This window comes from Panthera uncia, assembly GCF_023721935.1.
Source record: "Panthera uncia isolate 11264 chromosome C1 unlocalized genomic scaffold, Puncia_PCG_1.0 HiC_scaffold_4, whole genome shotgun sequence".
Taxonomy (NCBI): domain Eukaryota; kingdom Metazoa; phylum Chordata; class Mammalia; order Carnivora; family Felidae; genus Panthera; species Panthera uncia.
The window spans coordinates 4,078,102-4,103,248 of record NW_026057585.1 but is presented as its reverse complement, the minus strand read 5'-3'; the positions used below and the strand labels follow the sequence as shown (position 1 = coordinate 4,103,248).

General features: G+C 40.2%; 1 protein-coding gene and 1 pseudogene across 1 annotated transcript in view; one reads left to right on the top strand and one right to left on the bottom strand.

The window, feature by feature from the left end:
- Positions 1-7,367: 7,367 nt before the first annotated feature.
- The window catches only part of LOC125913264 (myomegalin-like), a 215,325-nt gene continuing 197,545 nt past the window's right edge, over positions 7,368-25,147 (top strand). The window contains exon 1 of the mRNA XM_049618363.1: positions 7,368-7,621. Within this exon, the coding sequence (XP_049474320.1) occupies positions 7,383-7,621 (239 nt within the window). The 5' untranslated portion in view covers positions 7,368-7,382. The remainder of the gene's footprint in view (positions 7,622-25,147) is intronic.
- LOC125913274 (barrier-to-autointegration factor-like) lies at positions 13,700-13,968 on the bottom strand (annotated as a pseudogene).

Below are 25,147 nucleotides of genomic sequence, written 5' to 3'. Positions count from 1 at the left end.
CTTTTTTTTAACATGGATCAAATTACAAATGAAAGAGGGGATATTACTACTAATCCATAGAAATAAAAAAGATTATGAGGGAATACAGTGACTAATTGTGTGCCAAAAAATTAGTCAAACTAGATGAAATGGACAAATTCCAAGAAAGACACAAGCTACCTGAACTGATTCAAGAAGAAATAGAATACCTGAATAGACCTATAACAAATAAAGACAATGAATTAATAATAATGGCAATAATAATAATAACAATAATGCCTCCCACAAGGAAAAGTCCAAGTCCAGAAAGCTTAACTTGTGAATTCCAGAAAATGTTTAAAGAACACTAATGCTTTGCAAACTCTTCCAAAAAAATATAAGAGAACACCTCCCAACTCATTCTAAGAGACCAGTATTACTCTAATACCAAAACCAGTCAATTACTTCACAAGAAATGAAAATGACAGACCAATATACTTTATAGTAGTGAACTTTTTCCAGCAATATAAAAAGGATTATACATCAGGGCACAAAGGTGGCTCGGTTGGTTGAGTGACCAGATCTTGGTTTCAGCTCAGGTCATGATTTCACAGTTCATAGGATTGAGCCCCATGTTGGGCTGCATGCTAACAGTGGACAGCCTGCTTGAGATTCTCTGCCTCTCTGATCCTCTTACATTTGCTCTCCCTCTCTCAAAATAAATAAATAAATGTAAAAAAAAAAAGGATTATATATCATGACCAAGTGGAATTTATTTGAGGAATCAAGATTGCTTCAACATATGAACATCAATAAATGTAATACATGATATTAATAGAATAAAGGACAAAACACATGATTATCTCAATGAATGCAGAAAAAGCACTCAAGAATATCTATCCTCTTTCCTATTAAAAACAGTCAACCAGCTAGGAATAGAAGAGGACTTTCTCAACCTGATAAATGACATCTATAAAAAACCTACAGCTAGCACTACTTAAAAGTGAGATTGAAAGCTTTTCCTCTAAGATTTGGAACAATACAAAGATGTCCACTCTCACCACTTCTATTCAACATTACATTTAAAGTTCAAGCCAAAGTAATCAGGCAAGAAAATGTAATAAGAGCATTGAAATTGGAGAGAAAGAAGTAACACTAAATCTATTTGCAGATGACTTAATATATGGAAAATTCTAAAGAATCCACAAAAAATAGAATTAATAAGTGAATTCATCAAAGTTGTAGGACACAAGATCAATATGCAAAAATCCCAATTGTATTTTTATGCACTAGAAATGAACAATCCAAAAATAAAATTAGGAACACAAGTCCATTTGCAGCAGCATAAAAATAAATATTTAGTTAATTCAACAAAAGAAGTGTAAGATTTATAGACTTAGAACTATAAAATATTGTTAAAATAAATTAAAGAAAATCTAAAAAAAGTGGAAAGACATCCCATGTCCATGGATTGAAAGATTTAATGGGGTTTAAATAACAATAATTCCCAAATAATTATTAAAATAACAATAATTACATGTTCATTGCAATCCATATCACAATCCCAGCTGGTTTGTTTGTTTTGTTTTCGAAATCTGCAAGCTCATTCTAGAATTCATCTAGAAATGCATACGACCCAGAAGAGGCAAACAATCTTGAAAAAATTAACAAAGTTAAAGAACTCACACTTCTCCAACTTCAAAATTTACTACAGAAACAGTAATAAAAACAGTGTGGTACTGGAATAAGGATAGACATACAGATCAATAGAATAGGATGGAGAGTACAGAATAAACTCATATATCTATTGTCAACTGATTTTTAACAAGGGTGACAAGATAGTTCAGTGAAGCAAAGAGTAGTCTTCTCAACAAGTGATGTTGGTACCACTGGATATCCACATGTAAAAGATTGAAGATGGACCCCCTTACCTCACATCTAATATAAAAATTACCTCAAAATGATCATCAACCTAAATGTATGACCTAAAACTATCTATCACTTAGAATAAAATATAGGAATGAATCTTTATGACCTTGGATTCAATAGTACTTTTTTTTATGTTTATTTATTTTGAGAAAGAGAGTATGTGTGTGGGCATGGAAGTGAGGGAGAGACAGAGAGAGGAAGAGAGAATCCCAAGCAGGCTCCATGCTAAGATTGTGGAGCCCTACATGGGGCTTGATCCCATGAACCATGAAATCATGACCTGAGCCCAAATCAAGAGTTGTATGCTCAACCAACTCAGCCACCCAGCACCCCCAGCAGTAGTTAAGTAATTAACTTAAATAAGACACCAAAGGTGTGGTAGGAGGATAAAAAAGATAAATTGAACTTTACCAAAAGTGAAAACTTTTTTGCTTCAAAGGACATAATCAAGAAAGTGAAAAGACAAACCACAAAATATTTGCAAATCATATATAAGGTAAAGGAATTGTATTCATTGTATCTAACAAATATTATATAGATATCTCTATATATCTTACAACTCAATAACAAAAAGGCAAACAACCCAATTAAAAAATGGGTAGTGGGGGTGCCTGGATGGCTCAGTCGGTTAAGCGTCTGACTCTTGATTTCAGCTCCAGTCTTGATCTCACAGTTATTGGGTTTGGGCTCCGCATTGGGCTCCACACTGACAGCACAGAGCCTGCTTGAGATTATCCCTCTCCCTCTCTCTCTCTCTGGCCCTCCCCTGCTCTCTCTCTCTCTCAAAATAAAATAAAATAAACTTTAAAAAATGGTAGTGGATTTTTTTAAGTAAGCTCGACACCCATTGTAGGATTTGAACTGACAATCCCAAGATCAAGACTCACATGCCCTACATACCAATTGAGCCATCCAGGCACCCCAGGTGGTGGATTTGAATAGGTATTTCTCCAAAAAAGATATACAAATAGCCAACAAGCATATGAAGTGATGCTTACCATCATTAGTCATTAGGGAAATGCAAATCAAAACCACAGTGAGATACCACTTTATATCCACCAGGATGGCTATAATCAAAAAGACATGTAATAACAAAGGTTGGTGAGAATATAGAGGAAGTGGAACTCTCATGCATTGCTCGTGGGAATGTAAAATCATGCAACTACTTTTGAAGATAGTTTGGCAGTTTCTCTAAAGCTTAGGCATAGACTTACCACGTGACCCAGCAATTCCACTGCTAGGTGTCTACCAAAAAGAATTGAAAACATGTCCTCTCAAAACTGTGTACATGAATGTCATAGCAGCATTATTCATAATAGTCAAAAAATGGAAATAATCCAAATGTCTATCTATCAACTGGTGAATAATCAAAATGTGGCATTTCCATACAATGTGATATATTTTGGGCAATAAAAATGAAGGAATTCCTGGCACATGCTACAGAGTGAATAAACCTTGAAAACATTATGATAAGTGAGAGAAATCAAACATAAAGGACTACATATTACATGATTCCACTTATGTGAAATCTCTAAAATAAACAAATCTATAAGGACAGAAAGTAGATTAGCCCTTGCCAAGGAGTGGAAAGAGGGAGAGTAGGTAATGAGGATGGAAATTGTGAGTGACAATAATAGCTACAGGGTTTCTTTCTAGGGTGAACAAAATGTTCTGAAATTAGATAGCAGTGATGGTTGAACAATCCTGGGAATATACTAAAAAACTACTGATGAAAGCATTCAAAGAACTAAATAAATGGAAAAATGGAAAGATACTCCATGTTCATGGATAGGAAGACTCAATATTGTCAGGGTGCCATTTCTTCCCAACTTGATCTAAAGATTCAATGCATTCTCATTCAAAATACCAGCGGGTTATTTTGTGGGTATCAACAAACTGATTCTAAAGTTTATATGGAGAGGCAAGAGACCAACAGTAGCCAACACAATACTGAAAGAGAAAGTCAGAGAACTAACGCTAGCTGAGTAATCAAGACAGTGTGACATTGACAGAACATTAGGCAAATAGATCAGTGGAACAGAAGAGAAGAGAAAAGTAGACCAGCAAAATATGGACAACTGATTTTTTTACAGAGGAAGAAGGCAAATCAATGTAGAAAAGATAGTTTTTTTAACAAATTATGTGCTGGAACAACTGGACATCACATGCAAAATAAGGAATCTAGATACAGACCTTACACCTATCACAAAAATTAAGTCAGAGTAGATCATAGACCTAAATGTAAAAGCAAAACTAGAAAATGCCTAGAAGAGGGGCACCTGGGCGACTCAGTCAGTTGAGCAGACAACTCTTGATTCAGCTCAGGTCAGGATCTCATGATTCATGGGACCCTGAGTCAGGCTCTGGGGCTGACAGCATGGGGCCTGTCTGGGATTCTCTCTCTCCCACTTCCCCACTCTGAAAATAAATAAATAAACTTAAAAGAAAGGAAGGAAGGAAGGAAGGAAGGAAGGAAGAAAGAAAGAGAAAGAAAGAAAAAGAAAGGGAGAAAATGCCTCGAAAATAACATTGGAGAAAATCTAGGTGACCTTAGCTCTGGTGATGATTTCTTAGAAACAACACAGATATGAGCCATGAGAGAAAGAACTAGTAAATTGAACTTCATTTAATTTTTTTTTAATGTTTATTTTTGAGAGGCAGAGACAGAGTGTGAGCAGGGGAGGAGCAGAGAGAGAAGGAGACACAGAATCTGAAGCAGATTCAGGTTCTGAGCTGTCAGCACAGAGCCTGACGTGGGGCTTGAGCTCATGAACCACAAGATCATGACCTGAGCCAAAGTCAGACACTTAACCAACTCAGCCACCCAGGCATCCCACCATCCGGCAGAATTCTTAATCAGGTACCTGGGTAGAATCAGGATTTTTTTTTTTTTTTTAATCAGCTAGGGCTTCACCTGTTTTTACTGGATATTTTCTGCAGTATCATTATATTGAATTGTTCTGTCAAAATTTCTGATGTCTCTCACTTTCAAACAACCCAAAATGTAACAGGACACTTAATATTAACAAAGCCAAAAAAGTTTTTTAAGTAAATTCCAAGGCAATAGAGCTACCCAAACAAAATTATGTCATCACAGAACCCAGTTTAACTCTTGGGACAATGCAAAACCACATAGCTATTTCCAAACATCATAGCAAAAATTCAATGTTGAATAGAGAAAGAAGAGAAAACCTTTTCAGTTTTATCCTCTTTTGCTTATCAATCATTTCAGGACAATTATCTGAAGCTATGACTTGTAAACATAGTTTCAGTTGTTTATGGTACTGTGTTTAATATGTAGTGGGTGGAGGTGGAAATCACCTGTAGAAATCGTTTCCTCTCTTCCGGTGGGACACTTGAGATCTTCGTGTGTTGTGACAAAATTTAGAAATTTACAGGTTGGCAGTCTCAGTTTAGTCTCATTAAACCGTGGTTTAATGAGTTTAGTGATTTTGATTTTCCACCAGCAAATAAAAACCTATTCATTTTCATTTCCCCCTTTGAAGCCCCTCTTCTGGTACCTGGGGGCTGATTTCAATGTAGGTTCTGTTTAGTGACATAACTTCCATCCTCTCTTGTGTGGGTTCCTTTTCAGCCCTTGCAGAATGATTCCTGCCAATGCATAAAAGCTATGGAACTGATTAGATCTATGAAACCTGCCTCCTGGTCAAGATGTCCCTCTTTGTTTCAAAAACATTTTTTTTAACGTTTATTCTTTTTTTTTTCTTTTTTTTGAGAGAGACAGAGAGAGACAGAGTGTGAGCGGGGGAGGGGCAGAGAGAGAGGGAGACACAGAATCTGAAACAGGCTCCTGGCTCTGAGCTGTTAGCATAGAGCCCAAAGTGGAATTCAAACTCCCTAACCCTGAGATCATGCGTAACCTGAGCCAGAGTGAGCAGCTTAACAGACTGAGCCACACAGGTGCCCTGAGAGGACTTTATTTTACAGGAGCGGGATGGACCTAATGGAGAAGGCGAGGCCAAAGATATAAAGGCAACAAAAGAGGGCGACTCTTGATTTCCGCTCAGGTCGTGACCTCATGCTTCGTAAGTTCGAGCCCTGCGTCACGTGGCTTTCCACTGACAGTGTGGAGCCTACTTGGGATTGTCTCTCCCTCTCTCTGCCTCTCCCCTGCTCATTCTCTCTCTCTCTCTCTCTCTCTCTCTCTCTCAATAAATAAATAAAACTTAAAAAAAAAAGACAACAAAAGATAATTGAGAATCTCTAGCAGGGACGGGAGTGGTAGGGGTAAATTGGGCAGGTAAGACATACTGGAGGGAAAAAAGAGGTAAAGATATAGATTAAGCTGGGAGGTTTGAAAGAATGATGAGATACTGGGTAGTGTCATTTTCTGGAGGCATTTGGAATCATGATAAGAGGCACCTTAAAATAAAGAAACAGTCAAGAAGTTGAATTGACTGGATGAGATGAGTGAGTGAGAGAGATAAATCTCTGACCACTCCCAAATTTGGGGCTTGGGCAATGGGTGGATGATAGGGTTGGAGTACAACAACAACAACAACAACAACAACAACACAGATTTGGGAGGAAAATGTGTTAAGGATGAGTTCCTTTGTTTACATGGAATCCATCAATAGTGCATATTGCCTTTTGCCTCTGAACTTTGGGATCCACAGTGCCCACTGCAAAGATAAACCCGCTCTTCTAAGCCTTGTGTACATAAAATAGTCACAGAAGCATTCTGCTCTGCTAGGGTCTCACTAGCTTCCTTCCTTAGTGGACTATAAGAAAAGGCTTTTCAGAAGGAACATGAAGTGGAGAATTTATTTGACCTATGAACTTTTTATTTTTTAACCATGACTACATTCCCTTGACTGGATATTGGATACCAAGCTATATAGGCTTTACTAGGAGTTCTGCATGAAAAAATGGCAATCCGAAAGTCTCAAATGAAAGGAAAACTGAGGTTATTTAGGAAGAAGATTTTTACAACAACTAAAGGGAAAATTGAGGGGATAAAAGAGTTTAAGAAGGAGAAAGAGGGAGAGTGGGAGAAAAAGGGTTCGCCAACAGCCTGGGGAAGTAGTGATTCTGAGGAAAGAATAATGTAACATAGAAGACGATTGACTGAGTTGGAGGGAGGAGGAAGACAAAACCCGGGGAAATTTGGAGAGAGGGAGTGTGAAAAGGAGAAACTTTTTAAGGTTGGAAATTGAGGGCGGTGACCATGGAGTGGATAGGAAGACGAAAAAGAGTGCCATGTGGGAATGAAAAGGTTTCCAGGTTGAGGTAGTGGGTGGAGAGAGGATGGGGTGATGATAGAGGGTGAAGAGACCGCGGCGGGTGTTTGTGGGCGAGGGACAAGAGCAATCTGGGAGGAGCAGGTGGCCGAGGCAGCCGCGGAGCAGGCCTGGTCCTTCCAGGTTTCCGCCGCAATCCGCGCCTGGAGGATGCTCCCTGGCAGCGCGCGAAGACCGTGGGGAAACCAAGCAGGGTCAGTCACCGGGACAGGCGCGGCCAGGCCCGGGAAATCCATGAAGAGGACCGACAGCGGGTCCTGCTGCCGCCGCCGCCGCTGCGGCTGCAGCTGCTGCCGCCGCGCGTCCCGCCGGGCGCACCGCGCGCCCTACTGGCCCGGGGACGCGGCGCGAGCCCCACCGCCCTCGCGGCGCTCCCCTGGCCGGGCACAACGGCGTCCCGAGGCGGCCGGGAGCTGGGCGGCAGCGGCCGAGGAGGAGGAGGAGGCAGCCGCGGCGGCTGCACCCTGGATGAGGTGAGAGCCCCGCGGGAGCCCCGGAGGCTGCGGTCCGCGCGGGGAGCGGGGGCGCGCGGCGCGCTGGGCGGGAGGACCGTTCCCGGGGCTGGGCCCCGGGGGCTGAAGGGGTTGGCGCCGAGGGCCATCAGCTAGGACAGGGGTTGGAGGGCACCGGGCAGAGGGTTTGCGGGGCGTTGATGCGGCCGGTGGCGGGGCAGGGCGGAGAAAAGCCAGTGGGGGAGTTGCCTAGAAATCAAGGTGTGGCTCCGCGTTATACCGGACTAAAGCTGGGGAAACGCGTCTCTGTCCCATCCAAGGTCTTTGCCGGATGCGTAGACGCCCGTTTTGTTGGTGGAGATGAGGTTGAAGGCCATGTCTGTTGATGGAGAGATGAGCACATGATGCAGAAGGCCATGCCAGGGTGGAAGCATTAGGGAAGGTAAAAGCAGATCAGGAAACGCGCGCGAGTACGCGCTGCTTTCTCTCACACCCTCTTTATCTGTGTATCTATATAATTTTTATTTATCTAAGAGACAAACAGCACGGTGGGGTTGGTGATGGTTCTTTCTTCCTAGGCCACCTCTCTTCCCCTGCAGAGCTGTGGCCATGCCTGTTGGCCGGATGAGGCGTGCAGGACAATCTCCACTTAACCCAGCCCCTTCCTTTGCGCTGAAATGGAAGACTGGACAGATTAGGCCCACATTTTCTTCATGTAGCATCAGCAGGACAAAAATCTGCCATGCATATGATTTTTTGGAAAAGAGATTGTGCTACCGCCGTTCTTGAAACAAGCCTTTCCTCGCCTTAGCATTTTTAGCTTACTCTTTTATGGGAACCCAGGAGTCCCAAATCATACTGCAGGGCAGTGGTGGCTTTGGTCTCTAAGCTGCCGTCAACTAACTGGGAAATGAAAAAAGTAACTTGGTTTCTCTGGGTCTCAATTTCCTATGCATAAAATCACGATTTGGATCTTTTGAGGATTAATTACAGAACGAAATATTAGTGGAATCTGTTTTCTGTGTTTAGGACTATGCTTTATTTGTGAATTAGGAAACTAGTTTATTCACACTTCGTTGTATTTACTCATCACACTGCCCACTGTGAGAAAACTGAGTCAAAGTCATTCAATTGACAGTGCTTAATGGAATCATATGTCTATTAAGATACCCATAAAAAATTACTGCTTTTAAGAAAGTATGAGGCAACACCTAAAACTAATATAACACTGTCTGTTAACTAACTGGAATTAAAATTAAAACTTAAAAAAAAATAAGGAACAAGGCAAAAGTATTCATTATTTGATTTTTTATAACATGGAATTTTAGCTCAAACAATTACTTTTTTTTTTTTTTTTAACATGTGTATCTCTGCAGTGTTGAATAGTTTTCACATACTACTTTGGGTTTTTTTTTTAAAGCTTGAAACAAAAAAATTTAATTTGAACATATATCTATAATTTAAAGTCTTTTTAACTGTTTATACATACACTGTGGTGAACGCTTTTCATCAAAAGAGCAATGCTATTGCAAAATTTAAAATGGATCATTACTCATTATAAAGATGTGATTTTTTTTTTTTTTTTTTTTACGGTCTTTGGTAACAAAAAGTTACCAAATTAGAATTTGGTTCTCTACATTGTGGTTTAATTGTTTAAATAGACAGCACACTTTATTTCCTTAATGGCTATTCATCTGACAGACCTCCGTATTCATCTTAGTTGATGTAACAAGGAGCCTTCAAATGTTTTTTTAACATTTCAGGAATTCCCAAATGAAACTGTGTCAGGAACTTCACTGAGGTTGGTGCTACTCTGACCCCCATTGAAAAATTCTCTAGGAATGCGCAGTATTTTTTTTTTAAGTTTACTTATTTATTTGAGAAAGAGAGAGAGCATGAGCAGGGGAGGGGCAGAGAGAGAGGGGGAGAGGGAGAATCCCAAGCAGGCTCCATACTGTCACTGCAGAGCCAGATGCAGGGCTCAGACCCATGAACCATGAGATCATGACTTGAACTAAAGTCAGATGCTTAGCCAACTGAGCCACCCAAGCACCCCTGTGTGGCATACTTTCATTTTTTATTCTTTTTTAAGGAGGCTTCACCCCCAACGTGGGACTTGAACTCACAACTCCACAATCAAAAGTCAAATGCTCTACCAATGGAGCCAGCAGGGTGCCCCTTTACTTTTGAAAACACACCCGTCTTATCTACAGTATTAGAGGTTTATGAGTATGAGAGACTTGTCCTTGAGAAGGGGCGTTTTTGGTATCTAATTTTCTGACTATCAAATCAATTTTAAAAATGGAAGAAAACACCTCTGCACATTATCCAGATTCAATTTACTTCTGTTATTTATTGAGCAACGATGGTGGAGGCCAGGACAAAACTGGATGCAAAACTGCCCTCAAGTAGCTCAGAATCTATAGTTCTACACCAGTTATGGAGTAAGTGCTATAACAGAAGGGTGAAGTGGGGAAATGAGAAATAAATAAATTAATAAATAAATGAATGAATTAATTAAAAGGATCTCTTCAGGGAAAATGGACTGTGTCCTAAGAAGCCATACAAGGTGACATTATCTTGGAAAATATGTTAGAATCTGGTCTTGGGGCACCTGGGTGGCTCAGTCGGTTGGGCGTCCGACTTTGGCTTAGGTCATGATCTCACAGTTCGTGGGTTCGAGTCCTGCATTGCGCTCTGTGCTAACATCTCAGAGCCTGGAGCCTGTTTCAGATTCTGTGTCTCCCTCTCTCTACCCCTCCCCCATTCACACTCTGTCTGTCTGTCTGTCTGTCTGTCTCTCTCTCTCTCAAAAATAAGCATTAAAAAATTAAAAAAAAAAAGAATCTAGTCTTACCTTGTCGAGTCTGTTTCTCAGGCTGATATTAAACAAATCCACAAGACTGCTATCTAAACCCAGAATGACAAATTATTATGAGGATTTATTCTCAAAAATTAAAATGAGGATTCTAACATCTCGGGGAACTAGACCCTCTTCTGTTACTCTAGTAAGGTCTCTTGGCATACTTGCCACATTTGGAAAACAAATTATAACCAAAAGATTGTTTATGAAACTTGAATTTAAAACAAGGGAAAGTAATCAGTGGATTCCAGATTTTGTAAACTTTAATAGCTTTAAACAGAGTAACAGGATACAAATGGGTTCTTTATTCCCCGGATAGTGAGCGTGCACCTCTCTTCTCATGTACTCCCTCTCTGTTTCTATCTCTGACACACTAATATTTTCAGTTAGGTAATAATCTGTTTGGCTCGGGAATCCTTGTGTGGTTCCAAGTGCTGGCACATCTTTTCTCTGAACCGGTTTGTCTTAATTGTAAACTTTACATTTCAAAATGCAAGCTTACTTTCTTTTAGGTGAAATTCATGATGGGGGTAAGGAAGTGGGGTCAGGGCATTTTGTTACAGCACCTACATGCTGGCATTATGAGCCAGATGGTTAATGGCTACTGAATGTGGTGCTAAGAACCAGAGGACCAGAGAGGGCTTCACACACACACAGGAGGTGAATTTTGTCTGGTCTAACAAAATAATGAAGCCAGGGTTGGGTGGGAAGCAAATTTTAGCAGAGGGATAAAAACAGATGTATGGCCCTGGGAAAATGCTTTCTTGAAGTGAGACCCTGGATAGAACTTTTCAATGAGGATTTAATTCAAAAGTGATCCTCTCTTGGGGCACCTGGGTGGCTTGGTCGGTTGAGCGTCCGACTTCGGCTCAGGTCATGATCTCACAGATCATGGGTTCGAGTCCCACATCGGTTCTGTGCTGACAGCTTAGAGCCTGGAGCCTGCTTCAAATTCTATGTCTCCCTCTCTCTCTGCTCCTCTCCCACTCTTGCTCTGTCTCTCTCTTTCCTTCAAAAATAAATAAAAACATTAAAAATTTTTTTTTCAAAAGTGATCCTCTCTCAAGTATACAGTTGTTTAAGAAGAGGAGTTAACTGAGTTGCCAGCTGCCTCTGGGTGCATTTTTGAACCCTAGCAGTTTGCATGTTTAGGTGGATAACCTGGAACCAGCAGACAACTGTTGGGGGTAATGATGTCAGAGAAGGTTAAATTTCTAACATCAAACTTCAACCATTATGTCTCTTTAACCATCTCTCTTTTTGTCATTATTATTTTGTTACTGCTGTATTGAGATATAATTGACATAAAATAAACTGGGCAGATTTGGGGCGCCTGGGTGGCTCAGTCGGTTAAGCGTCCAACTTTGGCTCAGGTCACGATCTCATGGTTTGTGAGTTCGAGCCTTGTGAGTTCGAGCCCCGCATTGGGCTCTATGCTGACAGCTCGGAGCCTAGAGCCTGCTTCGGATTCTGTGTCTCCTTCTCTCTCTGCCCCTCCCCACTTGTGCTTTGTCTCTCTCTGTCTCTCAAAAATAAATAAATGTTAAAAAATTTTTTTTAAATAAACTGGGCAGATTTAAAGTGTACGATTGGAAAAGTTTTGATACATGCATGTATCTGTGAAATTATCACATGCTTATCATCCCCAAAAGTTTCCTTCTTCCCTTTTATAATCCTCCCTGCTGTCTCTTGCCCCCCTAACACACAGGCAATCAACCACTGATCTGCTTTCTGTTGCTCTGTTAGTTTGCATTTTCTAAAAATTTATATACATGGAATCATATAGTAAGTACTCTTTGTTTCTGTCTGGGCTTCATTCACTCAGCATAATTATTCTGAGTTTTATCCACGACGTTGTGGGTAGCAATAGTTTGTTTTCTTTTGTTACTGAGTAGTATTCCCTTGTATGGATGTGCCACAGGTTGTTTATTTATACACCAGCTGCTTTATTGTTTCCAGTTTTTTGGCTATTACAAACAAAACTGCTGTGAACATTCGTGTACAAGTCTTTTTGTGGACCTATGCCTTCATTTTCTTAGGTAAATTTCAAATAGTAGAGTAGTAGGCATATGTTTAACATTTTAAGATACCACCAAACTCTTTCTCAAAGGGATTGTACCTTTTTATTTCCCACTAGCAATATATGAAGGTTCCCACTTCTCCACATTCTTGTCAACACTTATCATTGTCTGTCTTTTTTATTATAGCCATTCTAGTGTGTGTGAAATGGTATCTTATGGTTTTGATTTGCATTGCCCTAGTGACTACTGATGTTGAACAGTTTTTATGTCCTTAATTACCATCTGTATATTTTTGGTGAAGTGTCTATTGAAATCTTTTGCCCATTTTTTTATTGAGTTGTTTGCTTTTTTTGTGATTAAATTTGGGAGTTCCTACGTATCTGAAATACAAGTCTTTATTATAGAGGTACTTTGTAAGTATGTTGTCCCAATCTATATCTTGTCTTTCTATGTTAATAAGTGTCTTTTGAAGATCAGAAATCTTTAAATTTTGCCAAATAAGCCCAAACTATCAAACTGTTCATGTTCTAAGAAACTGCTGCTTAACCCAAGGTCACAAAAATATTCCCCTATGTTTTCTTCTAGAAATTTTATAGTTTTACATTTTATGCTTGGTTTATGATTCATTTCAAGCTAACTTTTGCATGAGGTACAAGGTATTGATCAAGGTTCATTTTTTGCATATAGATTTCCACTTATTCCAACATTGTTTGTTGAGAACTCTGTTCTTTCTCCATTTAATTTCCTTGGCAATTTATTGAAATCTATTGATCAAATATATGTGGGTCTATGTCTGAATTTTCTATTCTGTTCCATTCATCTATTTGTCTAAGACCAATACCATTTGTTTTGAAGTCCACTAACTTTATTGATATAAAAAACTTTGCAAAGACATAAAAGGAGCCACATAGCATAAAACAGACTAGAGACAGAAGTGGGGGTGAGGGAAAGGCTGGGAATCCACTCAGATAAGCTGATAATTGTCTACATGAAACTGGCAGGGGAAGAAGAAGGGAGATGCATGTAAGAGTCCGAATTCCAAAAAAGCTGAAATGGGGAGGGGAGCGAACTCCCCAAGGATCTTGAAGTATATCACAGGTGAGTATGACAACAGCAATATCTTCCTTCGTAGAGGACAGGGGGGGAGTCCCCACATGGCTGCAAACTCTGGAGACCCAGTGCTGGGACTAGAGATTGGGGGCTCCCTAGAGAGCCTCACAGAAAGGTGTCACACCACTCTGGGAGGCACCCGAAGCAGTCCCAGGATTGCGGGGCATTGGCACCGTGTGTGTCCTTGAGCCATTCCCGAAGAGATCTTCATCTTTCTTTAGCACCAGAAACTGGCCAAGGACACCACGTAGGCCTTGTCAAAGCCCCCTTCCTCCAGCTACTTGTCCAGAACTCCACTGATCCTGGCTAGACTCCCTGTTGGCTCTTCCCCCATGGGCTCTGCCACAGACTCTGTGCTTTGGGGAGGTTGTCATCTTGATCAGCTTAATTGTCAGCTCCTCCCGCCGCCCAGCTGCTCCTACCGATACCTCAGCCCACTCCATGCTGTCTTGATCACAGCAGCTCTTTATAAGTTTTAAAATCTTGTAGTGAAAGTCCTGCAACTTTGTCCTTCTTTTTCAAAATCATTCTGGCTATTCTAGGTCCTTTATATTCTCATACACATTTTAATTTTTTTTTTCAACGTTTTTCATTTATTTTGGGGACAGAGAGAGACAGAGCATGAACGGGGGAGGGGCAGAGAGAGAGGGAGACACAGAATCGGAAACAGGCTCCAGGCTCCGAGCCATCAGCCCAGAGCCTGACGCGGGGCTCGAACTCACGGACCGCGAGATCGTGACCTGGCTGAAGTCGGACGCTTAACCGACTGCGCCACCCAGGCGCCCCTCTCATACACATTTTAGAATCCACTTGTCAGTATAGACAAAAAGCCTGCTGGTGATTCAACTGGGATCACATTGACCCTATAGATTGATTTGGGGAGGATCAATATTTCAAAAATATTGAGTCTCCCAGTCCATAAACATGGTGCATATCTCCATTTATTTTGATGAGTGGTTCTCAGTTGGGGGTAACAGATATAACAGTATCTAGACACATTTTTGTGGGATTTTTTGGGGATGTGTGTGTGTATTTGGACACATTTTTGTTTATCATACCTCAGGACAAGGGTGATTCGGGCATCTAGTAGATGAAGGTCAGGAATGCTGGTAAACGTTCTACAAAGCACAGAACAGTCCCTACAATGAAGAATTATCCAATCCAATAATAATAATAATAATAATAATAATAATAATGTCTTTAATTTCTTTCACCAGTGTTTTGTTTTTAGTGTATCCTAGTCATGTATCTTAGAGACACATATGCCTAGATTCTTCATATTGTTGATTCTCTTATAGTTGATAATATCTTAAAATTTTCAATTTCTGATTGTTTATTGCTAGTTTATATTGATTTTTCCCTATTGATTTTGTATCCTGTAGCTTTGCTAAATTCACAGTTTAGTTCTAAGAGATTTTTTTATAGATTTGATAGGATTTCTACATGATGATGTCGTCCCCCCAAGAAAGAGAGATGATATTTTAATCCTCTTTCCAATCTCTATGTCTATCTGTCTGTCTGTCTGTCTGTTGTTTGTCTTTACCTTATTGCACTAGCTAGAGCCTCCAGTACAAAGTTAAATTGAAATAGTGAGAGCAAACATCTCTGCCTTGTTCTTGATCTTAGGAGGAAGGCATTCAGTTTTTCACCATTATGTGTGATATTACCTGTAGATTTTCCATAGGTGCCTTTTATCACATTGAAAAAGTTCCCTTCTAGTCATAGTTTTCTGAGGATTTTCATTAGCAATGGATGCCTAATTTTACATCTGTTGAGATTATTGTATCATTTTTTCCTTCTACATTCTGTTAATCTGGTGAATTACAATGATTGATATAAGAATGTTAAAATTGGGGCATCTGGATGCCTCAGTTGATTGGGCGTCCAACTCTTGATTTTGGTTCAAGTCATGATCCCAGGGTCATGGTATTGAGCCCCAGGTCTGGCTCTGTGCCGAGCATGGAGCCTGCTTGAGATTTTCTTTCTCTCCCTCTGCCCCTCCCTCCCACTCTTTCTCTCTCTCTCTAAAATTAAAAAAAAAAAATGTTAACATCAATGTTGGGTGCCTGGGATAAATCCCACTTAGTTATGATTTACTATACTTCCTATATATTGTTGGATTAGATCTGCTAAAATTTTGTTAAGAATTTTTGGGGCACCTGGTTGGCTCAGTGGGTTAAGCATCCGACTCTTGGTTTCAACTCAGGTTACAATCTCACCGTTCGTGGGTTCGAGCCCCACATCAGTCTCCATGCTGATGGTGCAGAGCCTACTTGGGATTCTCTCTCTCCCTCTGTCTCTCTGCCTTTACCCCACTCATGATTGCTTGCTCTCTCTCTCTCTCTCAAAAATAAGTAAACATTTTAAAAAATTAAGAATTTTTGCATCTGTGTTCATGGGGGATATTGGTTTATATTCTCTATTTACAATAACTTTGTTTGGATTTTGTATAAGGACAATATTGGCCTTAAAAAATGAGTTGGGGGCACCTGGGTGGCACAGTCGGTTGGTTGAGTGTCCAACTCTTGGTCTTGGTTCAGGTTATGGTCTCACAGTTCTGGGTTCAAGCCCCACATCAGGCTCTGCATTAACGGTGCGAAGTCTGCTTGGGATTCTGTCTCTCCTTCTCTCTGCCCCTGCCCGCTTGCGTGCACACTCTCTGTCTCAGAATAAATAAATAAACTTAAAAGCAAAAAGAGTTGGAATTCCCATCTCTTCAATATTGGGGGAGAGTTTGGGTAGAAATTGCATTATTGCTTCCTTAAATGTTTGATAGTATTCACTAGTAAAGACTTTTAAGCCTAGATTTTCCTTCTGGGAAGGTTTTTAATTACAAATATAATTTCCTTAATAAATATAGGTCTATTTAGCTTATCTGTTTCTTCTGGGGAGAGTTTTGTTAATCTGTGTCTTCCAAGAAATTTGTTCATTTTTTCTAAGTCGTCAAATTTATTGCCATAAATTTAAAAATTTTACAAATTGAAACATAATTTTCTTATTAGTACTTTAATATTTGTAGAATCTGCACTGATGTCACCTTTCTCATTCTGCATATTGGTTATTTGTGTCTTCTCTTTTTGTTTCGATAAACTTGATCTGAAGTTTATCAGTTTTATTTACCTTTTCAGAAAACCAGCTTTGGCTTCACTTAATTTCTCTATTGTTTTTAGTGTTTTGAGTTTATGTGTTTTACCCCGGTCCTTCTTATTTCCTTTCTTCTGCTTACTTTGAATTTCATTTGCTTTTCCTTTTCCAGTTTCTTAAAGTGGATGGCCAGATCATTGATTTAAGACCTTACTTTTCTACTTCAACTTCTTTGGTTCTGTAAATTTCATTCTAAGTACTGCATTAGCTCTATGCCACAAATTTTTATATCTCCTGAATTCATTTTCATTCAGTTTAAAATACTTTTTCTTTTCACTTTTGGTTTCTTCTTTGCTCTGTGGGTTATACAGAAGTGTGTGTCTTGTTGTGTGGAAACCAATTTGACAATAAATTTCATTAAAAAAAAAGAAGTGGGTGTTTAGTTTCAAGACATTTGAAAATATTTCAGACTTCTTTCTGCTACTGATTTCTGACGTAATTCATTTGTGGTCAGAGAGCACATCTTGTATGATTTGAGTTCTTTTACATTTGCTGAGAATTGTTTTATGGCCCAGACTATGATATGTCTTCGTAAATGTTCCTTGTGCACTGGAAAAACATGTATCCTGCTGTTGTTGAGTGGTGTGTTTTAGAAAGATCCTTTAGATCAAGTTGGTTCATTATGTTGTTCAAATTTTACATATCATTATTGACTCTGTAGCTAATTTTTTATCAATTTTTGAGAGAGGTATGTTAAAATTTATTAACACAAATTTTGAATTTGTTATTTCTCTTTGCTTTCTGTATTTTTAAAAAAGATTCCAGGGGTGCCTGAGTGGCTCAGTCAGTTGAGCGTCCAACTCTTGATTTGGACTCAGGTCATGATCCCAAGTTGTGGCATCTCTCTCTCTCTCCCTCTGCCCCTATCCCCCACTCATGCACTCTCTCTGTCTCTCTAAAATAAAATTTAAAGTAAATAAATAAACAAATAAATAAATATTAAAAATAGAAGATTCCAAAATGAAGCTTTATTAGCTACATAGCTTCTCCGTGAGTTACCATTCTCCTTTTTTATTTTGTTTTTTTTTCTTTAAAATGCTAAACTCAATGGTTTTATCTTAAGTTGTGCAAAATATTGGTATTACAGAATGCTGAAATATTTTTTATGTCACTCAAAGGTTAACTGAAACATCTGAAAGGAATTGTTTTTATAAAAACATTAAAATATTAATTATTTTGGGGTGCCTGGGTGGCTCAGTCAGTTGAGCGTCCGACTTCGGCTCAGGTCATGATCTCGCGGTCTGTGAGTTCGAGCCCCACGTCGGGCTCTGTGCTGACAGCTCAGAGCCCGGAGCCTGCTTCAGATTCTGTGTCTCCCTCTCTCTCTGCTCCTCCCCTGCTCATGCTCTGTCTCTCTCTCAAAAATAAATAAAGATTAAAAAGATTAAAAATATATATATTAATTATTTTTTACAGATCAAATAGAATTTAATTTTCATTTGTTAGCCTATTATATTCTCATTTTGAAAGTAAAATATATCCAAAAGAGTCTAAGTAATTGGTTTTGGGCATTTCTATACCACAAAAATTTTATTTATTTATTTTTTAATTTTAAAATTTATTTTATTTTACTATTATTATTTTTAAATGTTTATTTATTTATTTTTGAGAGAGAGAGAGAGAGCGCGCGCGCAGGCCAGGAAAGGACGGAGAGAGAAGTAGACACAGAATTTGAATTGGGCTCCAGACTCTGAGCTGTCAGCACAGACCTGACGCGGGGCTCGAGCCCACTGACTGTGAGATCATGACCTGAGTCGGATGCTCAATCAACTGAGCCACCCAGGCGCCCCCACAAAAAGTTTTTTGATAAGCACATCCCAATACTGTGCTAGAGGCAGAGTTATTTCGTTTCTAGATTAGCTGATCTCCTTGTTATACATTGTATATCATGGCAAACAATTAGAGCACCACCCACAGTTTTAGACTTCAGTCTGTATTACCATTCTTCCCAGAGGTTTGCTCCTGGTGGTATAAAGAAGAGAAGTAGCAGTATGAACAGTTTGAGGACTAAGCCTTGAGAAGATAGCAATGAGATAATAATGCCTTTCTAAATTGAATCAACATCAATAGAACTGCTATGGACATGAGCTTAAAGTGCCTTTTCGTCCCCTTCCCTAAAATGTGGACACTCCATTTATCCCTAACCTAATGCAGGTACCATGGACCATATTTCCAGTGCCCATTTTGATTTATAAATCCTAATCTTTTCATTAATTTGAAGGAGAGTCTTTTAACTTTGAAGGATACCCGAAAGAGCTTTATTGCACTTCAGAATTTGAAAGTCCCCTGAAATCTGTCCTTTAAAAAATTCTCTGTACTGTTTTTTGTGCTATAAGAATCTTAGATGCATTAAAGAAAAGATTCTTATGTGTGTTAGCCTGTGATTTTTATCTCCAGCTAATATAAATTATACCTAAACTTTAATTTTAAACATTTTTTAAGTTTATTGATTTATTTTGAGAGAGACAGACAGAGAGCAAGTGTGAGCAGGGAAGGGGCAGAGACACAGGGAGAGAAAGAGCCTGACGTGGGGTTGGTCTGAGGAACCGGAAGATCATGACCTGAGCTGAAGTCAAGAGTCAGATGCTTAACTGAGCGCCCCGGGTGCCCCAGAAGTTGATTTTATTCTAAGGACATTGGGAAACGAAGGAAGGGTTTGAAGCAGAACCATGATATGATCTGGAAAAATAGTTAAAAATATCACTGTGCTTTTGTAGAATACACTTTGAGAGGCCAAGAGTGGAAACAGAGGAAGCTGCTTTGAAGACTGTTGCAGTAATCAGACCAGATAGGCTGATTCATATAGGGTGACCATATAGTGGTCCGGCTGGTAAGAAGCGAACAGATTCCAAATATATTTTGGGGGGTAGAGCCAACAGAATCAATGGGGTATTGGATGAGGGGAATGAAGTTTAAAAAGGAAACATCACAGACCTTTTTAAAGAGAATAATTTAAACCCCAAAACTGCTCTAAGAAAATGAAGTCTATTTAAACTAAAGATTTTTTTTCCTATTAATGGAAAAAAAGAAGATTAGTTTTCCCCCACGGCCTCAGGAATTAGTTCAGGGATAGGCACTGGACTCAAACGGGATTCTTCAGGGGCCTCCTAAAAGACGCAGCCTCTGTGCTAATGCATGTGGGCCTCAGAGCGTAGGGCCTGCTGGCAGATAACTCACTGCCTTGCATATGCTGAAAATGAAATCAGAAGAGAAAATAACTGAGATGGAGAAACAGGACTTCACTGTACTAAGCTGCATTTGAAACACCGGGCTGAAGTTTTCTCCCCACTCATGATGGGGGTGGTGGTGGTCAGGTGATGTAAGACATCACTTCTCCAACAGGGAGGACCCTGGGTACTATAAACAAGTATCGTAACAGAGAGTTGCAGAAGATAACCAGATGGAGAGCCTCACAAATAAAGGGGATTTGTACTAGATCCCACAGGAGTTCCAAACAGAATTCTGCAGTTTAGATCCTGATCACTGACATGCATGGCAACCGCAGTATCATTGTCATTGTGATCGTTACTGCATGTGTAATGTGCGTTATTAACAATTATTAGGGGGCACTTGCTACATGCCAAGCCACAGTTTAACCAATTTACATACACAATCTCATTTAATCCTCACTACAATTCTTTGAGAAAGGTATTATTATTCCCATTTTTATAGAAAGGTTAAATAATGTGACACGATAACACAGTTATGAAATGGTACAAGTGGGGCTTAATTGGCAGGTGCTAACTGTATTTCATGTGCATGCAAGTAATTACTTTTGTTCAGCTTGCTTTTAAAATGTTTCTTTTCAGTGACCTTAGATTTTCTCTTCCTTAAAAAACAAATCGGGGCACCTGAATGGCTCAGTGGGTTAAGCATCTGACTTCAGCTCAGGTCATGATTTCATGGTTCATGGGTTTGCCCTGCATCAGGCTCTGTGCTGACAGCTTGGAGCCTGGAGCCTACTTCCAAGTCTCCCTCTCTCTCTGCCCCTCCCCCACTCAGGCTCACTCTCTCTCTCTCTCTCTCTCTCTCTCTCTCAAAAATAAACATTAAAATAAATAAAATTAAAAAAATCAAAACAGGGGCGGCTGGGTAGCCCACTTGGTTGTGTCTAACTCTTGATTTCTGCTCAGGTCATGATCCCATGGTTGTGAGATCGAGACCCGCGTAGGGCTCAGCACAGGGTGTGGAGCCTGCTTGGGATTCTCTCTGTCTCCCTCTCTCTCTGCCCCTGCCCTGCTCATGCTCTCTCTCTCAACATAAATTAACTTAAAAAAAATCAAAGCAATAACAAAAATCCTTTGATAGAGCTTTAACAAAAATGGTCTGGTCTCAAAATTGGCATAACAAGTGTAAAACGCCACTTGTTTTAAAATAATAAGCTCCATTATTAAAATTTAACCTTGTGAGGATTTGCTTTCTAATTCATACGGCATAAGTCCTGAAAGCACAGAGAAATGAATGACTTATTTAAAACAAAAAGACGTTTACCTGGACGTGACTGAAAAATCTATCAAAAAACCATCAGATGGTTCCATATTCAGGTTAATAAAAATGGGTGAATTGTACATTTCAAAGGAGAATCTGGGACACTATTCAAATAACAAAGACTTAAAGCAAGCTGGGCTCACTGCCCAGAACAATAGGCACATGAAAAATTCACAGAATGGGGGATTTTGTCCACTGTGTGTGTGCTCAATGCACACTTACATTCGACCATACAACACTAGCTCAGAGAAAGGGGAACCAATAAAAAATGTTAACATGAACAAGTGACCTTAGTGTACAAAGAGAATACCATATTTTAGCATCCTTCTCATCTCCATAATAATCAAATCTATAACATATTTTTGCCTCATTGCTGTGTAAATCTTGACTTTAGAATCTCCAACGAAATATTGCAGCTAAAACGTGCAGCTTTATTATAATCTTAACAAGAAAGATTTTCATGGATTGTGCATACTTTCCAAAAGAAAAGAAATGTTCTTGGTAGTAATTAAAAGCACATTCTGGAGACAGAATGCTTAGGCAACGTATTTACCATAAGGATGGTCTTATGAAAGCACTATTTATTGCCCCCCCCCCATAATGTTGATCATAAATCCAGGTCCTATTGTGCAGCCTTAAATAAGTGCTCCAAATTCAGTGTCTTTATTTCCTGAAAAGAGAATAATAGCTTCTTTGTGAATGGGAGGCCTGGGTCTCTAACTCTACATCACCTTGGATTGGGGGGAAGTTTAGGAGTCTGTGTATCAGTTGCCTATTGCTGCATAGCCAATTACCCCAAAACTTAGTGGCTGTGATGGTAAATTGTGTGTGTCAACTTGACTGGATCACAGGATACCCAGATATTTGGCTAAACATTATTTCTGTGTGAGTCTATAAAGATGTTTCCAGATGAGATTAGCAGTTGGAATTGGCAGACGGAGTAAAGCAGATTGCCCTCCCCTGTGTAGTTGGGCACCATCCAATCCATTGAGCGCCTAAATAGAACACAAAGAGGAAGGGAGAATTTGCTCCCCCTGCCTGAGTGCATGAGCTGGGACATCCGTCTTCTAACCTCAGACTGAGATTTATCCCATAGGTCCTCTGGTCCTGAGAACTACAACATCAGCTTTCCTGGGTCTCCACCTCCTATACAGCAGATACTAGGACTTCTCAGCCTCCACAATTGCATGAGCCAATCCCTTTCCAATACCAAGACTTTCCAAGTAAGTCTCTTTCCAATACCAAGAGTGTGATTACCGGGGATCACTGAGGGCTATCTTAGACACCGCCTACCACAGTTTGCATCCATTACAGAAACTCCTGGAAATTAGAGGAGCACCAGGATTTATTCCTTTCCTTCCTTTTGGAATGAGGCTAATACACAAACCAAGCACAAAAAGCAAGGAGGAGTGGAACCAGAGCTGAGGCCAAAGACCATGCCAAGCTATTTCCATCTGTACCCATAGAACAATATGGACTCTACTTGCTCAGTCAGCAAGCATCCTGGAAGACATTGCTGGCAGTGACTGGCTCTAGCTATCTTCCTGGATGCCTTAAGGGTTGAGGGATCAATTTCTGGACAATGTAGCCTGTTTGCAGCACAAGAGGTACACTGGTTGGAAATCTCTGCCTTCGATAACCTACTGGGAGACCACCTTGTATATAGGGTTTCCAGTGACGGTTCCTAACCACTATTCATTTACTAAAGCTGGCCCGAGAAAAGATCCTAGTTGCTGTATCCATTGTCTTTCTGACAATGTAATGTCTTTCTGACAGTGTAACAGTTACACTTTCCGTGTAACAGTACTTGCCACCAAATGAGAGTATGTTTCTAATATAAATTAACAGAGCTGCCCTCATACTGGTCAGGGCTTGGTAGAGCCAGAAACTGGGGGCATATATGCCATTAAAATAACTATTAATAACATTACTTACATTATTAATAAAATTACTTATGTTACTAATAAGAATAACTTGATTTTTAAACAAATAGCTTTCATAATTATTTTTCAGTATTGCATCATTTCACTCTTGAAGTAATAATTAAACTTTTATACTCTGAAGGATTAACAGAATTTCAACACGTAAAACATATAAGGAGATTTTTGCTCCAAACTATATCCAGAAAACTTGCCTGTATTTGAGAGTGAATGTTCAGATATTAACAAAAATCTAAGGGGCACACTCTATTTGTATCACTGGCTTGTCATGCTGATTAGACGTGATGGTGCCCACACAAGCACAAGGTCAGAGTTTAAGAAACAATATAGAGACAGCATCCAGCTATTGGGTTTTCTAAAGCTGAAGCCAAATGATGGATTTGGCTCAATGGTGATGCTGAACTTTGATTCAAAATTTTATACCCTCTATTTACTCTTCTAGTTTGACACAGGGATGGCTTTTTCTCAGCCTTCAACTTTAGCCCTTCAATGGCTGCAACTTTTTTCTCTTTTCCTTGTTTCAGTGAAACCTTAAAAGCTTTTTGTGAATTTTAAGACTTTCATGTATCTTACCTCCCTTCTGTCTCAGCTGGCCCCCAGGACTTCTCTTCCCTTTACCCCATCTCCTCAGGATTTGGTCTGTCCTAGTCTCCCAGGCAGAAATTGGTCAAGGAAGACTGGAAAGAAGGCGCAATTCCTGAAAATAAAGGTGTCGGAAACTGAGCGACACAACTGGGGCCCTTGCTTTCAATCGGACTGGGCCCTGCGTTCTACTTCAATAAAAGGAAACAGGAAGCGGAGTCTGGCCCGAGGTGAAGGGACTGTCAAGAGCCTGGCAAACGGTTCACCTCTTCAGGATGAGGTTCTGAGCTGTGATTCCCATTTCCTGTCCCAAGGGTAGGTTAAAAAAAAAGTGGCACAAAAGACCCAAGATTAGAGAGGCAGGCTGTCCCTGTGAGGCAGATATAGGTAGGCCTAGGGTGTCCCTAGGAGCCAGGCAAGTCACCTAAAGGGATATGCAAATGCCTGGTACCTGCAGACAGACTGGTAAGTAACACACATGAGTGACGCAGGTCAGGTGTAAGACCCTATGGGGTAGTGTCAGTGACTGAGCACCTGGAGCATTGATGATCCATCGAAGGGCCAAGCTACAGTCTGTGAGCCTGGTTCTGTAACATAGGTCCTGCCAGCAGGGGGCACCTCTAGGTGGTTTGTTTGCACTGGCACAAGATCAGGTTAGGGTTCCATCTTGGGGATGGGCATCTCTTGCCAAAGGAGAGGCCCCAGTCTGGTGAAGTTTCCTAAGCAGCTTGAACTCAGTGGAACCTGTGTGGAGGATGTAGCATGGCTACTTTGATTTCCAGAACCATCTGTAGTCCATGTGAAGACTCAAGGTGAAGCAGACTTCATTTTTGAGTTGAGTGGGTAGGTACCTCAAACTGAGAATGGGGCTCAGGGTTTTCTTAAAAGGGCAGATTCTTGACAATTTACATTCTAGTTAAATTACATTAGCAGCAATTCATAAGATAAATTGTTCTTTGCACCCTCTTTAACTATCTCCCTTTCCTACACTGTTCCACCATCTCCCTAATGCCTTGTAAATCACAGGAACTTGCCCTTGAGACTTAACTGTTAGGGAAGGAGGCTGGATAGTCACTTTTGTCTTGTGGTGTTGTACTGGAGCTACCTGATGTCTGGCAGTTCATGATGCACAGAGCGCTGCTGCCAACAAGGTCAGCAGAACCTAGCACTTGAGATTACCAGTGAAGAGGCATCGAAAGGTTGGGCTCTTGCCACATCATCTGGGATGAAAAACCAGGGCTCTAACCAGAGGGCAAGTAAGGCATTCACTCTCAAGATCTTGCAAACACAGGGGCAGATCCTGCCTTTGTTTAAAATTTTGGTATTTTGGGGTGCCTGGGTGGCTCAGTCGGTTAAGCGTCCGACTTTGGCTCAGGTCATGATCTCACAGTTCGTGAGT